Source organism: Lithobates pipiens, unplaced genomic scaffold (assembly GCF_037356315.1).
Source record: "Lithobates pipiens isolate NorthernLeopardFrog02 unplaced genomic scaffold, aLitPip1_a1.2 Scaffold_18, whole genome shotgun sequence".
Lineage (NCBI taxonomy): Eukaryota > Metazoa > Chordata > Amphibia > Anura > Ranidae > Lithobates > Lithobates pipiens.
In genome coordinates, this window is record NW_027507758.1 from 125,674,353 (window position 1) to 125,692,099 (window position 17,747).

Below are 17,747 nucleotides of genomic sequence, written 5' to 3' on the forward strand. Positions count from 1 at the left end.
GGCTCCATGACAGATAGCTCTGACGACGGAGATGAGGCCGCTGTTAAGAACAGGTGTGCCCAATCCCGTATGTATTCTGTTGTTGAGGTGCAGGAACCGCAGGTCACTCGTATGGAGCAGAGACGTACTAGAGCCGCTCAACCTTCTGGTGAACTGGCAAGCACCAGCGGCCTAGTACACCCTGGACCTACATCCAGCACTGCAGTAACACGTGGTGACGTGGCGAGTCCCATAAGTGCAGTTCAAGCTGGCGAGGTGGCAAGCACAAGTAGTGTCCCGCTGCCACCAAGAAGAAGACAAAGACAGGCCCGTCGTACCCATAGTGCCCTTCCTGCAGAATTCGCCAATCCTATTTGGGTGCCCACCACTTCTGCAGAACCCGTACTTCCCCCATTCACTGGCCAACCTGGCATTAACGTGGAAACAGTTGATTTTACGACACTTGACTTTTACTCACTGTTTTTCACCGAAGATCTCTTTAGATCTATTGTGGACCAAACCAATTTGTACGCTGCTCAACACATCGCCACTATTCCCCAGTCCGCCCTTGCCAGACAATGGAAACCAGTTACGGTTTCCGAATTTAAAATCTTTCTGGGCCTCTCCCTCAACATGGGCATAACCAAAAAGAGTGAGTTGCGGTCATATTGGTCCATTGACCCAATTCACCATATGCGCGTGTTCTCTGCTTCCATGTCCAGGGCACGATACGAGATGATTTTGCGGTTCATGCACTTCAGCGACAATGAACTCTGTCGTCCTCGTGGAGACCCTGAGTATGATCGGCTCTACAAAATTCGGCCCCTCATAAACCACTTCAACCAACGTTTTGCAGCCTTGTTTACTCCCGATCAAGTTGTCTGCGTTGATGAGTCCCTGATTAAATTTTCTGGTCGCTTGTCCTTCAAACAATACGTCCCCAACAAGCGTTCCAGATACGGGGTCAAGATGTATAAGCTCTGTGACAGGGCCACAGGCTATACACGTAGTTTCATGGTTTATGAGGGAAGAGATAGTCACGTAGAGCCGGAGAACTGCCCTGATTACATAGGAAGCGCTGGCAAGATAGTGTGGGACTTGGTGTCACCCTTATTCGGAAAGGGGTACCACTTGTACGTGGACAATTATTACACAAGCGTGCCACTCTTTAGTCACTTGTTTGATCAGCAGATTGGAGCATGTGGCACCGTGCGACCTAATCGCCGGGGCTTTCCCCAGCGGCTTGTAGAGTCCCGTCTTAGGCTGGGGGAGAGAGCCTGCTTGCGCAGTAATAATTTGCTCGCTATGAAGTGGAGGGATAATAAGAATGTTTTCGTTCTTACCTCCCTTCATGCAGACACGACGGTCCAAATTTCTACGGCGACTGGTGTTGTGGAGAAACCCCTCTGTGTCCACAAATATAACCTTAACATGGGAGGGGTGGACCTCAATGACCAGTTGTTGGCGCCGTATCTAGTTGCCCGTAAGTCCAGACGCTGGTACAAAAAAGTGTCTGTTTATTTATTCCAATTGGCTATACTGAATGCTTATGTACTACACAAAGCTTCAGGACGGACTGGATCCTTCCTCAAATTCCAGGAGGATATCGTCAGAGCCCTTCTGTATCCAGACGGTGCTCCACCTCACCTTCCCCTACCAGATGCAGTAAGCCGGCTGCATGAGAGGCATTATTCTTATGTCATCCCGAGTACCCCTACCCAACGAGCCCCCCAAAAAAGATGTCGTGTCTGTAGCAAGCGCGGATTTAGGCGTGACACCCGTTCTTATTGTCCCCGCTGTCCTGACCAGCCTGGTCTTTGTCAGGGTGAGTGTTTTGAACGCTACCATGAACTAGTTGAGTATTAGCGCAGGGTACAGCATTGCACAAGCTAGGCACACGTTCACAGGGTCTCCCAAGATGCCATCACATTTTGAGAGACCCAAACCGCTGGAACCGTTACAACAGAAAAAGTGTTAAAGTTACAAAAAAAAGTGTTAAAAAAAAAAAAAAAAAAAAAGTAAAAAAACCAAAAAAACCAAAAAAAATATAAAATAAAAAAACCAAAAATAGTTGTCGTTTTATTGTTCTCTCTCGCTCTCTATTCTCTCTCTATTGTTCTGCTCCTTTGTACTGTATTCTATTCTGCAATGTTTTATTGTTAACCATTTTTTGTTTTCAGGTACGCCATTCAGCTGTAGCGTGGATTTATTTATCTTGACAGCAACAGCGTTTGCTCCCACGATATGTAAAGCCACGACTCCAGCGCTGTCGGAGGTGATTTCACCACCACAGTTAAAAAAGAGCATATATGCCGAAGCATGGGGGCATAAGGGGTGGAGGATCGATTTTGCTCCTAATGCCGCGTACATACAGTCAAAATTCCGACGGAGGGCTTGCCCGTGGAAAAGTTTGAATGTATGTACGCGGCATAACTTTTTTGCGGGAGGATGCCCCCATGCTTCGGCATATATATATTTTAGGCACAGATTGTGTTAAATGTGTTATTTTTTGCGATTTTTTTTGTATTTGCTTTGCAGGTATGGTAAGTCCTACTGTTATACTGTAATGTTACTTTGTTTTATTGTTAACCATCATTTGCTTAGCAGGTACGCCATTCTGCTGCAGAGCGGATTTATTTATCTTGACAGCAACAGCGTTTGCTCCCACGATACATAAAGCCGCGACTCCAGCACTGTCGGGGGTGATTTCACCACCACAGTTAAAAAAGAGCATATATGCCGAAGCATGGGGGCATACGGGGTGGAGGAACGATCTGCTCCTACCTTTTGCGGGAGGATGCCCCCATGCTTCGGCATATATAAATGGTGCATGTATGCCCACCATTAGAAAGTGGGTGGATGAAGGGTGGTATCTAATGGTGGGCATGCCCACCGATCAATATTTTTTTTTCGTTCAGCCCACAGGCTGCATGAAAAAAAAAATACAATATATGCCCAACCAGTTCCAGCAACATACTGGTATGTTGCGGGACTTTGAGTGCTTATACCAGAATGATGCCTGCAGGTTTAGGTATCATCTTGGTATCATTCTTTTCAGCCAGCGGTCGGCTTTTATGTAAAAGCAATCCTAGTGGCTAATTAGCCTCTAGACTACTTTTACAAGCAGTGGGAGGGAATGTCCCCCCCCCCCGCACCATCTTCCATGGTTTTCTCAGGCTCTCCTGTCCCAACAGGGAACCTGAGAATGCAGCCGGTGGTTCCGCCAGCTGACCATAGAGCTGATCAGAGACCAGAATGGCTCCAATCATCTCTATGGCCTAAGACACCGGAAGCTACGAGCATTTCATGACTTAGATTTTGCGGGATGTAAACAGCGCCATTGGGAAATTGGGAAAGCATTTTATCACACCGATCTTGGTGTGGTCAGATGCTTTGAGGACAGAGGAGAGATCTAGGGTCTGATAGACCCTAATTTTTTTAAAAAAGAGTACCTGTCACTACCTATTGCAATCATAGGGGATATTTATATTCCCTGAGATAACAATAAAAATCATAAAAAAATATATATAAATGAAAGGAACAGTTTAAAAAAAAAATAAAAAAGCAAAATAAATAATAAAAAAAAAAAAAAAAAAAAAAACCACCCCTGTCCCCCCCTGCTAAGGCGCAACGCGGAACACAAGCGTTGGTCTGGTGGCATATGTAAACAGCAATTGCACCATGCATGTGAGGTATCACCGCGAAGGTCAGATCGAGGGTACTAATTTTAGCAGTAGACCTCCTCCGTAAATCTAAAGTGGTCACCTGTAAAGGCATTTAAAGGCTTTTAAAAATGTACGTAGTTTGTCGCCGCTGCACGTTTCTGCGCAATTTTAAAGCATGTCGTGTTTGGTATCCATGTACTCGGCCTAAGATCATATTTTTTATTTCATCAAACATTTGGGCAATATAGTGATTTTTAGTGCATTAAAATAAAAAAAAGTGTGTTTTTTCCCCAAAAAATGCGTTTGAAAAATCGCCGCGCAAATACCGTGTGAAAAAAAAATATGAAACACCCACCATTTTAATCGGTAGGGCTTTTGCTTTAAAAAAACACTACATGTTTGGGGGTTCAAAGTAATTTTCTTGCAAAAAAAAATATTTTTTCATGTAAACAAAAAGTGTCAGAAAGGGCTTTTTCTTCAAGTGGTTAGAAGAGTGGGTGATGTGTGACATAAGCTTCTAAATGTTGTGCATAAAATGCCAGGACAGTTCAAAACCCCCCCAAATGACCCCATTTTAGAAAGTAGACACCCCAAGCTATTTGCTGAGAGGCAGGTCGAGTCCATGGAATATTTTATATTTTGACAAAAGTTGTGGAAAAAATACATTATTATTATTTTTTTTTTTTTTTTTGCACAAAGTTGTCATTAAATGATATATTGCTCAAACATGCCATGGTTATATGTAAAATTACACCCCAAAATACATTCTGTTGCTTCTCCTGAGTACGGGGATACCACAAGTGTGAGACCTTTTGGGAGCCTAACCGCGTACGGTACCCCAAAATCCAAGCACCACCTTCAGGATTTCTAAGGGTGTAAATTTTAGATTTCATTCCTCACTGCCTATCACAGTTTCGGAGGCCATGGAATGCCCAGATAGCACAAAATCCCCCCAAGTGACCCCATTTTGGAAAGGAGACACCCCAAGCTATTTGCCGAGAGGTATGGTTAGTATTTTGCAGACCTTCATTTTTGTCACAAAGTTTTGAAAATTGAAAAAAAGAAAAAAAATATACATTATTTTTTTTTTTCTTCATTTTCAAAAACAAATGAGAGCTGCAAAATACTCACCATGCCTCTCGGCAAATAGCTTGGGGTGTCTACTTTCCAAAATGGGGTCATTTTGGGGGGTTTTGTGCTATTTTGGCATTTTATGGCCTTCAAAACTGTGATAGGTAGTGAGGTGTAAAATCCAAAATTTACACCCTTAGAAATCCTGAAGGCGGTTCTTGGTTTTCGGGGCCCCGTACGCGACTAGGCTCTCAAAAAGTCCCACACATGTGGTATCCCCGTACTCAGGAGAAGCAGCAGAATTTATTTTGGGGTGTCATTTCACATATGTCCCTGGCATGTGTGAGCAATATATCATTTAGTGACAACTTTGTGAAAAAAAAATAAAAGTTTGTAATTTTCCCGCAACTTGTGGCAAAATATAAAATATTCCATGGACTCAACATGCCTCTCAGCAAATAGCTTGGGGTGTCTACTTTCTAAAATGGGGTCATTTGTGGGGGTTTTGTGCCATCTTGGCATTTTATGGCCTTCAAAACTGTAATAGGTAGTGAGGCATGAAATCAAAGATTTACGCCCTTAGAAAGCCTGAAGGCGGTTCTTGGCTTTCGGGGCCCCGTACGCACCTAGGCTCCCAAAAAATCCCACACATGTGGTATCCCCGTACTCAGGAGAAGCAGCAGAATTTATTTTGGGGTGTCATTTTACATATGCCCATGGCATGCATGAGCAATATATCATTTAGTGACAACTTTGTGAAAAAAAAAATAAAAAAAAAAAAGTTTGTAAATTTCCCGCAACTTGCGGCAAAATATAAAATATTCCATGGACTCAACATGCCTCTCAGCAAATAGCTTGGGGTGTCTACTTTCTAAAATGGGGTCATTTGTGGGTGTTTTGTGCCATCTTGGCATTTTATGGCCTTCAAAACTGTAATAGGTAGTGAGGCGTGAAATCAAAGATTTACGCCCTTAGAAAGCCTGAAGGCGGTTCTTGGCTTTTGGGGCCCCGTACGCAGCTAGGCTCCCAAAAAGTCCCACATATGTGGTATCCCCGTACTCAGGAGAAGCAGCAGAATTTATTTTGGGGTGTCATTTCACATATGCCCATGGCATGCGTGAGCAATATATCATTTAGTGACAACTTTGTGAAAAAAAATAAAAAAATAAAAAAAGTTTGTAATTTTCCCGCAACTTGCGGCAAAATATAAAATATTCCATGGACTCAACATGCCTCTCAGCAAATAGCTTGGGGTGTCTACTTTCTAAAATGGGGTCATTTGTGGGGGTTTTGTGCCATCTTGGCATTTTATGGCCTTCAAAACTGTAATAGGTAGTGAGGCGTGAAATTAAAAATTTACGGCCTTAGAAAGCCTGAAGGCGGTGCTTGGTTTTCGGGGCCCCGTACGCGGCTAGGCTCCCAAAAAATCCCACACATGTGGTATCCCCGTACTCAGGAGAAGCAGCAGAATTTATTTTGGGGTGTAATTTCACATATGCCCATAGCATGTGTAAGCAATATATCATTTAGTGACAACTTTGTGAAAAATTTATAAAGTTTGTCATTTTCCCGCAACTTGTGGCAAAATATAAAATATTCCATGGACTCAACATGCCTCTCAGCAAATAGCTTGGGGTGTCTACTTTCTAAAATGGGGTCATTTGTGGGGGTTTTGTGCCATCTTGGCATTTTATGGCCTTCAAAACTGTGATAGGTAGTGAGGAGTAAAATGACATATGTATGCCCTTAGAAATCCTGAAGGCGGTGCTTGGCTTTCGGGGCCCCGTACGCGGCTAGGCTTCCAAAAAGTCGACCACATGTGGTATCCCCGTACTCAGGAGAAGCAGCAGAATGTATTTTGGGGTACAATTCCACATATAACCATGGCATGTGTGAGCAATATATCATTTAGTGACAACTTTGTGTAAAAAAAAAAAAAAATTTTTTTTTTTGTCATTATTCAATCGCTTGCGGCAAAAAAATAAAATATTCAATGGGCTCAACATGCCTCTTATCAATTTCCTTAGGGTGTCTACTTTCCAAAATGGGGTCATTTGGGGGGGTTTTGTACTGCCCTGCCATTTTAGCACCTCAAGAAATGAGATAGGCAGTCATAAAATAAAAGCTGCGTAAATTCCAGAAAATGTACCTTAGTTTGTAGATGTGACAACTTTTGCGCAAACCAATAAATATACAATTATTGACTTTTTTTTTACCAAAGACATGTGGCTGAATACATTTTGGCCTAAATGTATGACTAAAATTGAGTTTATTGGATTTTTCTAATAACAAAAAGTAGAAAATATCATTTTTTTTCAAAATTTGCGGTCTTTTTACGTTTATATCGCAAAAAATAAAAATCGCAGAGTCAGTCAAATACCTTTAAAAGAAAGCTCTATTTGTGGGAAGAAAAGGACGCAAATTTCGTTTGGGTACAACATTGCATGACCGCGCAATTACCAGTTAAAGCAGCGCAGTGCCAAAGTGTAAAAAGACCTCTGGTCATTTACCAGCAAAATGGTCCGGTCTGAAAGTGGTTAAGCAGCAGCTCTCTAATGTCCTCCACCCCTCCTCCCCTGGTGCTTCTATTGACTAAACAAAAATGCCTGAAGCTGTAAAACACTTGTATGCTTCTAAAAGGCTTGTAATAGACTTCTAAAATCGCTCTAACGCTTTCAAATAAAAACAACTGAAAGTCGCACTGCTCAGGTGTAAATGCAGCATTAGCCTTTTTATCATTTCTTTAGCTTTAGATATAGATTTATGTACTTTATGCTCTTTCTTGGCTGTACTACTAATATGAGCCAGCTGTATTTGGTAACAAAACATTATTTATGTGTTCTATGCAGCCTGTCCCACCCTGTCACATTGCTTGATATGTAACAATGGACTTCAACAATGCAAATACGTGCTATGATAATGTTTGTGCAGCTTTCTCCTATCTGACCCGGAATACGTTAGACAAGCATTGCTCATTCTTATGCTCAGGGCTGTATCATCTTCTAATTGATTAAAAATATTAACGTAAGTGTGTGGTTTTATTTCTGCAGATCCAGCCTCTCCCTACCAGGGTCGCATTGGTTTTTACATTATGGAGTTGTAAGATGATACCTCTGCCTGGAGCCAGTATTCAGATTCTAAGCAGACATGTGCGGCACTGCTTGTTTGATGGCACTAAGGTAAACCTATAAAAACAAAACAATCGTTTGGGACTTTATATGACACCACGACCAGTAGATCTTGTATCTCCATCCCTATCTAATAGAAACAACATGGAAGGAGATGGACAATGGGAACAAGTGGGACTTGGTGGTCCCACCTGTTCCCATTGTCCCTCTCCTTCCATGTTGTTTCCACTAAGGTAAACCTTCTGTGACATGCAAGCTCCAGTGTACTATTGGAACCTCCTGCCTTCATGAAATTGGGCAGAGGGACACATTCAGCACCAACATTTTTGGTTAAAGACACGCCACTGACACACACCTAACTCTACCATTTCACTTAGATAAAAAAAAAATCAATACTAGTTTTACAAAAGTACATTTTTACATATTTACATGTGTCAGCAATGGTTCTGAAAAGTTGATGAGCACTGTGAGGTTGTTTCCCAACAAGCTGTTTGGATGAAGACTACACAATCTTTTCATGTTCCTGGGAATTCCTTAAACCCCCAAAAATAGTTACAGTAATTTGCTTCTGTCTATGTTGGAGTTTGTGTCTGTAAGTACATATGAATGTAAAGGTGCTGTGAAAAATGTCAGGGGTACAGAATTTAAAACAAAAACAATACTATTTTTTGCTAAATAAAATTATACATATTTTCATATCATTAGGTCTTGAGTAACATTCATACAGTAAGAGCAACATGGCTACCCAAAAATTCTAGAACTTGGACATTTTCTCCTAGGGTGAGTATACATATCTTTCTATTTTTGATGTCATGTCTAAGTTTTTTTTTGTTGTTTTTCCAATTTGTGCCTCCTGTTGTTTTTGGCTTCACATTACAATATGTTCTGTGTTCACTGCCAAATAAAATGACAATGTTTATACATTTTTATGGATACAGAGTACATGTAACCTTTCTCCTTATTGCTACTTTGTTTCCTATGGTAAGTAATAATCTATCATGATGTGATAAAAATACAATTACGACACTGATTCAATACTGCAAAAATATTATTAAATATGAAAGTTTATAAGCAAAAAAAGAAATAAAAATCATGATTAACTATAGTCTGTCAGGAAAGGTTCCCTCCGCTGGTAATATCGATCATTTGCCGTGCAGTACTGAGATCCACCAGCAGGTGTCTTCTGGCAGTTTGGTGCTGTCAGAAGAGCTTTTCCCTGCTGGAATTATGTCATCTTTGGGCTGCAGTACTGCCGTCCACCAGCGGAGGGATCCTGGCAGTGTGGAGCAGGTATTACCTTCTGCAATCAGGCATCACATGACTTTGGTAGCAACCATAGTATAAATACCCGGCAAGTGCACACGCACCTTGCCCTGGTATTGTCCTTGTGCCCTGACCTGCAGCCTGGTTATCTGTTAGCCTGATCTTGAACCTTAACCCTGATTCCTGTATCCTGGACCTGTTTGTATCTGCTCCTGTATCCTTGCGCTGCAGCCTAATCCCTCCATCTTGTTCCCTGTCTGTTTACCTGTCTGTCAACTACTGATCTCCTGTTTGTGACAGGATATTAAAAATTACACTTACAAAAAATCGCAGTATAAAATAGCATAGCATGGATAGGCAGCCGGCATGCGAACGCCCGTTTGCTCAGAGGATCTTAACACGATGACGTCAGCACGTCCTGTCTATCCGGCGCGTGTTTCATCATAAAATTGACGTTGTGCCCCAGACGAAGTAAATTTTATGACGAAACGAGCGTCAGGTGGACAGCACGTGCTGACGTCACCCTGTTAAGATCCTCTGAGCGAATGGACGTTCACATGATGAGCGTTCGCATGCCGGACGGCTATCCATGCTATGCTATTTTATACTGTGATTTTTTGTAAATGTCATTTTTTATTTCCTTTATTAAACATACCTATCAGTATTACACTATGGTAAGTTCCCTCTTTTTTGCTTCTGGGAGACACCTGATGCATATTTGTGAGTCCTTGGAATATGCCACTATTGGTTTACTGGCTGCAGTGTGTTCTTTGTGTCTGACGCTCTATTTGCTCACCCTGGACCTCCTTGGATAAAGGCCCTGGTGGGGTGTTTAGCCGCAAGCCCTTGTTGCTTGCCTTCTGGTAAGCGTGAAATCTTTACGGTGTTCAGCACTTATTGGTTAAAGGAAGACTGCACTTATATCAGCTATCACAGGCGTTCATACCACTAATAAGAGATTGCTTGGACGTTATTTTTAAGAATTTGATTAATTTACTTTTTGCAGTCTTTTTTGATTCTTATTATTCAATTTGCACCTTCACTTATATTTTGTCACCATATTTTTACAATATTTTTATATTTTTGTGTTATTAATTTTTTATGTCGCATTCATGTACATATATTCATTTTTTGACACTGGTTGATCACTGGTGGTTTCATTGTTAGTGCAACTATTTCTTTCTCCTCTCTTGTTATTATATGTGTGTATTTCATATATTAGATGCTGCTTTTTAGTTTAGGATCCATGTTTTGCTAGGTATCCCCCCTTTCCATTCAATGGTGTAAAAACTAAATAATTCCCATCACCAATTATATTCTTCCAAATGTGGAAAATCTTTACTCCAGGGTGACCACCACCAATCATATGGGAAAACGCTCTTATCAGAAGTATGTGCCTATATCTCTGCAAATAGGGTAATCACAGCTTTTAATGATTTCCAAGATCCTCCACACAGGTGGAGTCTACTTTAAGGCTTTCCCTCCACTGCTGTCTTCTCCCAATTCAGTGGTTAGTTTCCAATTCCAACATATTAAGATAACAGAAAACAAGCTCCCATGGTGGTCTTAAGAATCAAGTTTTATTAAGCAAAGATAATCAAGGTACTTCCAAAAATAGCAACGTATAAGCTTAAAATCAAGCATTCAATTGTATCAGCAAAGGGTATGCAGAAAAGCCGCCATCTGCCAGTCACCTTGATTCTTCTAGGCCCATAGAAGCAAGAAAATGACCTACTCACTCCTAGCATTAGGCTTCACACCTTACATGTTTCTTCCACTCTGACTTTATCAAGAAGGAACAATAATATCTAGTGATTGGACACTGCCCAGTTTCATGGGTACCAGGGGAAAATATATTTTTTTCTGCAATATACAGTACATTGGATAATTATGTTAAGAAAATGTGCTGTTTTATATGTGGATATAAATAATTCTGTGTTCTTTGTGCATACAGGTTACAGGCATTCTTCCTAGCATGTTGGATGGTGACTGTTTCGTGAGGTCTGCCAGTCAGTTTCCAGAAATAGGGATTTTGTTTGAAGTAGGAGTTACTTATATCCGAAGTGTAAGTTTAACGTGTATTATTATTGTATTGTGCTCTGTGTGATTGAGATTTTTTTTCCTGACAATTTTTACATTGTGTACAAAAATATAAACCATATTGGGGGTATAGAGTTTGATCTTGATTGTTGCTTTCTGTCCAAATGAGTTGCTGTAACAGATGATTGCATGCAAGAACATCCATTAATTTTATTAGATTGAAAATGTTCTGTTTGACTAATTTGTGTTTTTTTTCACATTGGTTGCATAGTTTGAATCATAAAGTGAATTTATTATTTAAGTGAACTTTTTAAAAGAGTTTTTTCACATTCACAGACAAAAAGTGGGTATGTGTTTACTTTTTTTTTATTTTTTTAATTACTGGTCAGCAATAAGAGGTCCTCCATCCATTCTGGCTTTTCAGTACCATTGTACTGAGATGATGTGTAGGACCTTATGCATCAGTGCTGGACAACATACGAGTATCTGCATTACTGTTGACATTCATCATTAGTATTATTATTATTATTATTATTATTATTATTATATGGGATTTATATAGTGCCAACAGTTTGTGCAGCACTATACAACATGAGGGCAGACAGTACAGTTACAATACAATACTGGAGCTTACAATATAGGAGGTCATTGATTTCAATGCTTTTTTTTTCAAAGCTGCAGTAGCAAAATAACAGCTGAAATATGGCCTCTATGGGAAACACACACCTATCCCACTTTTTGTCAGTATAAAATTTGATTTGAAATGAAACTTCATACAAGACTTTTAGTATGTTGATTGTGATATTATACTGTTTTTTGTTAGGTTTATACCATTGTCAGTGATACTGGTGTTGGAGATTGTTCTCATACTTTAACAGACAGAGCTCAGAAGCACAGTACCTGTTGCAGGCACACTATGTCCTTGACACCTAGTACATTACTCATAATGTTATATGTGGAATGCAATCTGTATGGTGAGCCAGGGAGTTCAAGTTACAGATAAATCCTATTCATCCTGTGCATCCTAGGGGTGGAGGGGATCTTACCTTTACATTCACAGACAACAGTAAAGACCTGATAAGAGATTTCTGGAAAAAAAAATAAAAAAGACCCGATAAGAGTTCAAGCCCTTCTGCACTCCATGTAGAACTAAAACATGTTTTGGGTATAGTGTTTTATAAATGCACAGTTTACTAAATAGGAAGTATTCAAATTAGTAATTAATCATATGAATGTATTTATTCTCCCTTCTAGATTGTAAGCTCTAACGAGCAGGGCCCTCTGATCCCTCCTGTATTGAATTGTATTGTAACTGTACTGTCTTCCCCGTTGTTGTAAAGCACTGCGCAAACTGTTGGCGCTATATAAATCCTGTATAATAATAATTATGATGCAGAACCACATAGCTGGGTAGTAAAGGTTAGCACTTCCTAAAAAAATGAAATAATTGTACATACAACCGCTCTGCAGGAAAAGTGCAAATATGTGACCTTTTATAGCTTCCTCGCTTTTTGCTTTTTTTTTTTTTTGCTTTGTGTGTCTTTTTACTTTATTACCTGGAATTTTCTTTTATAGTCTACGGGTGAGAGGGGAGAGCTGAGCTGCGGCTGGACTTTCTTAAAACTTTTTGATGCCAGTGGCATTCCAATACCTTCAAAGTAAGTAAGAAATGCTTCATGCAGTATTTCTGATAGTTATTCCACATTTTTTTTATTTATTCGTTTTTGTTTTTTTTATTGACCGCATGTGGGATCTCCCACTGAGTTCTAAATACAGTAAAAAAAAACTATTCTTTCTTTCATTTTATTTTTGCTGCGGTTTGATTATTTTCATTCTCATTTGCCTTGTATTATTCAAAATTAAAAAAAAACTTTTTTTGTTGCCATTTAACCATAATTTTCAGCTTTCAACTGTAATAGGACGTGATATATGCCAATTTTTAAGTCTGCATCCCCTGTGTATACAACAGAAATTGTTTTTCTGTTGACAAAAGTGATATTGGGCTGTGAGTGGAAAGTGACTTATGTATGTGCATATTTGTTTAGTATAAAAAAAAGTAATGCTCATAGCAAACCATATTTTATTTTCTCATAATATAATTAATATTGTTTTTCGGTGTATTTTCTTCTTGGGAAATTGTGCAGATTTTTTGCTATACTTTTAATTCAGTTACCCTTAAAATACAGGTCCCTCATCCCCCAGCAGGTTCTCCAAGACCTTCACTTACCTGTCCCTGATCCAAAAAGATCTCTGCTGTGGGGCAGCTAGGTGCCACAAGCCTCTTCACAGAAACTCTCCCATGCTGGGCCAGGCTGGGCTATGCATGGGCATTAGATTTTCCTGATCATTCCTATTAAAAGCCTATTGTTGGCCTTGATTGTGATACCAATTCTGCACTTATCTCTGCACCAAACAATTGGGCTGTTGTTCAGTTTACTAATATATTGCAATCAAAATTTTATGTACCAATTTAGATTATATTTTACTTGATTGTAATCCTGCAGATTTCTAAATATTTTATATTACTAAAAAGATCTATAGAAATCTGCAGAGACAACAAATATCTAAATGCCCATACAGTTATTCAATTAAAAGTTATTTATGAACGTGTGCTTTCAATGGGTTTATAACCTTGTATAAAATATACAGTAAACTAGATTGTTACATAAGTACTCTATAACTTTCTAGTGTTGTTGCATCTATTGTTATGAGTACATAAAAACTCTTTAATTGACATGTAGTACAAGAAACTTTATTTGAATCTGAGCACAAAGTACAGTGGTGAAAATTAGTGACCAACAAAGAAATGCTTGGGTGATGACAGATTGAAATGCATAACATTCATGGGTAAACATCACCTTTTGTATGCTGTATTTTAGCTAGTGCTAATTAATAACCGTGGCAATGCAATTGCATTTTCTATTCATAGTTTAAAATTACAACCGTTTATTCTATACAGTGCTTTAGTATTTAATGGCGGATTTTTTAACAGGACTTATGAATTGACATTAAATGGTGGTAATCCCTATGAACAAGGAGTTGAGGTGGATCCCTCTATATCAAGGCGAGGTCAGTAGTGATATAACTGTACTCTTATGAGTTAAAGTGGTAGTAAACCGTGTTTAAAAAAAAACTGCCCCCCCTGCAGGCTCATGTAATAAGGTGCTAGTATGCATCCCATACTAGCTTTATTATGACAGACTTGCCTATAAACGGATCCCTCAAGCAGTGTGATGTTATCGCTGACAGGTATTCCACTTTCACCTGTTATTCCTTCCGGGTTTGTGATGTCCGGATGTTAGAGTGGTCAAGCTGCAATGACGTCACACTCGCGGCACAGCTCTCTAAATGGAGAGCACATGCGCAGTGATGTCACCGGCTGCTACACGTGTAAATATCTCCTAAGTGGTGCACGTTTAGGAGATATTCACTGTACCTACAGGTAAGCTTTATTATAGCTTGTTCAATCGGGCTCTCTGTAACAGCTTTCACTCATCCAGTCGTGCTCTCTGAAGTGGCTACCACTCCTCTGATCGTGCGCTCTGAAGTTGCTCCCGCTCTTCTGATCAGACTCAAGCTCGTCTGCAGTGTCTCTCCACACTGACTCTCACTCGTCCGCTCCGTCTCTTCCCTCCCGTTACAGAGAAATGAAAACCCCCTACAGATGGCACTTCAATGGCACTACCACAACACGTATGTAACAAAAATAGCTTAAATTTTATTATACAAAATAGAAAATACATATATAGTATATAACACAAATTAATGGATGCATGATATGCAGATAAAGAAAAGTGAACAGAACAAGATACAGCTGCCTGAACCCAACGACGTTTCAGAGATAGGTTGTAGTCTCATTCATCAGGGGTTATTCACAGGAAAAGGCTATCTATACAATTCAAATATACAGTAATTAGCCAATAATTCTTACATATATTATTGCATAGTCATTTGGATAGAACATACATAGCTATACTTACATCACAATCACTTAGCAGAGTGCATCTAAGCATCCAAAGAATATTAAAAACATGAAACATGGGATCCACGCAGCATAGAGTCATCCACAGGTCACATTACCCAAATATAGAGGCATCGACTAGTTGGAGAAAGCTCAAAGACCAGCAAAGGGAGACGAAAGAGGGGAGCAAAAAGGTCCCCTCAGAATGGGCCGGCGTCCCAGGGGGCCCCTGTTTGGAGCTCTGCGGGGAAGTTTATTGCATCCAGCTGATCAGCTTGATTGCGGCTCAGCTGGACGCCGCTATGTCATTTAAGCTCTGGTTCAGTCTGGGGTGGACAGGGTGAGGAGAAGGATGTATTGTGAAGAGCTGCTGGAACCACTCAATAGGATCTTCCTGTTTGGGTAAATTCATCTCTGCGTTTTTGTTTTTTTGTTTTTTTTATGGATATGACCATTTGGCCTGTCCCTGTTCTGTATCCATTATTGTTGATCACCTACTTCATTTCGTTTTTACATGTCCTGTTTGGGGGCTTTTTGGTGTTTTTTGACAGTGCTTTTCCAGGCAGTGGTCCCTGAATCTTTTTAACCTACGGGTTCCCAGCCTCCTTTCCCTCTTTGGCACTGCCCACTTGTGAGCGAGATCGATCTGGGATTTAGGTGGGTTTCCATGAATATTATTAATTTGGGTTTGAGAGCTTTTTGTCTCATGTGGATATTTATCCCACCGTTCTGCTCTGTCTTTTGTTTTGTTTTTTCCCCTGCAGGTTCTCCTATCCTTGGGGGGCCTCAGTGCATACACCAACCGGCCGGTGGTCCAGATCTTCTGGGCTCTGGTTGGATTGGGGGATACGTTCTGAGGGGACCTTTGCTTCCCTCTTTTGTCTCCCTTTGCTGGTCTTTGAGATTTCTCCAACTAGCCTCTATATTTGGCTAATGTGACCTGTGGATGACTCCATGCTGTGTGGATCCCATGTTTCATGTTTTTAATATTCATTGGATGCTTAGATGCACGCTGCTAAGTGATTGTGATGTAAGTATAGCTATGTATGTTCTATCCAAATGACTATGCAATAATATATGTAAGAATTATTGGCTAATTACTGTATATTTGAATTTTATAGATAGTCTTTTCCTGTGAAAAATCCCTGATGAAGGAGACTACAACCTATCTCCGAAACGTCGTTGGATTCAGGCAGCTGTATCTTGTTCTGTTCACTTTTCTTTGTCTGCATATCATGCACCCGTTAATTTGTATTATATACTATATATGTATTTTATATTTTGTATAATAAATTTAAGCTATTTTTTTTGTGGTAGTGCTGTTAAAGTCCCACCTGTAGGGGGTTTTCATTTCTATTTGATTTTGGGCTGTGGCACACCCTATCTTTAGCAGTCTCTATCAGATACCTTCTTTCTTCCCTCCCGTTACAGGCATTGCTTCTCCCAGCCGAACAGGAGGCGGGTCCTGAAACCCGTTCTAAGACTCCCTGACCAATCGGATCTCAGGGACTGCTCCCTAATTGGCCGGGAGGAGAATCAGGAAGACAGTAGGAAATATTAATTTGCTATTGTCACACAACTGGGTTGGGCTCAGTGCGCAGTGCTCTGCGCCCTGAGCCCACCCTTTTTTTAAACCAATTAGAGCCTCGGGCTCTAATCAGGTGCTTCAACAAAAAAAACCCTGTTGGAGTCCATGCGTATGGTGCCCTGAACGACGGCGTGGATTAGGGGCCGCCACTAGGTCAGAGTCCAGGATTACAAATAGCACCCTGGCACGAGGGGAGGGATTGATAGTTGTGCTATTGATCTTGATGCAAACTCAGGGAAGAGGGCATAGGGAAGTGTCATGCAGACTACCTGGTCTATCCCTCTTTTCAGGTATTGCAGGTAAAATAAAGCAGGAATTATGACACATTTAGATTGTTATTCTTTATTGTTTTATTGCTTTATTTGAGTTTATAATGTTATTCTCTAGCAAACAGTGGAGTCTTTAATCAAATGATGACCCACAGAAGACAACCACGACTTCTTGTAAAACTTAGATCCGTGAACAGAAGAAGAAGAGAAATGTTAAGGTATGTCCACCTGACCCAGATGTCATTGTTAAAGCTTAACTCCAGCCAGATTAAAAAATAGCTTAACCACTTCCCACCCGGCCAATGCACATATACGGCCGGGTGGGAGCCGTCTACTTCTGATAGGACGTTCAGGAACGTCCATCAGAAGGAGCGGGATCGCGCGCGCGCGTGCCCGCGCAACGGCACGATCCCGCTGCGCCTGTGTCACCCAGACATGGCGCATCTCAGATCGGCAGGAGGGTTCTGTGATTGGCCCTCCTGATCACATGACAGCCGTGTCCAATCACGGCCGTCATGTGATGTAAACAAACAGCTGGTTGCTAGGCAATCGGCTCCTCCTCTCCTCACACAGAAGTCATCGCTGAGGAGAGGAGAGCAGATCGCTGCAGCCGGCTGATGATCAGTTAGTATGAGCTGTTTTTTACAGCTTTTTACTCACTGATCACCAGTCTAGTGTAAACACAAATCACCACACAGTGTAAACACACCACACAGTATAAACACAATGTCCCCACACATGTCCCCAAATAATAAATACACATGTCCCTAATAATAAAAACAT

The 17,747-nt window shown here is 40.6% G+C and overlaps 1 protein-coding gene across 4 annotated transcripts in view; it reads left to right on the top strand.

Moving 5' to 3' along the window:
• Positions 1-17,747, top strand: part of NPHP1 (nephrocystin 1) — a 135,874-nt gene that overhangs the window by 80,071 nt on the left and 38,056 nt on the right. For all 4 annotated transcript variants that reach the window (XM_077486091.1, XM_077486087.1, XM_077486088.1 and 1 more), the window contains exons 12-17: positions 7,766-7,894; positions 8,549-8,623; positions 11,061-11,171; positions 12,722-12,804; positions 14,139-14,215; positions 17,083-17,182. In XM_077486091.1, the coding sequence (XP_077342217.1) occupies positions 7,766-7,894; positions 8,549-8,623; positions 11,061-11,171; positions 12,722-12,804; positions 14,139-14,215; positions 17,083-17,182 (575 nt within the window). The remainder of the gene's footprint in view (positions 1-7,765; positions 7,895-8,548; positions 8,624-11,060; positions 11,172-12,721; positions 12,805-14,138; positions 14,216-17,082; positions 17,183-17,747) is intronic.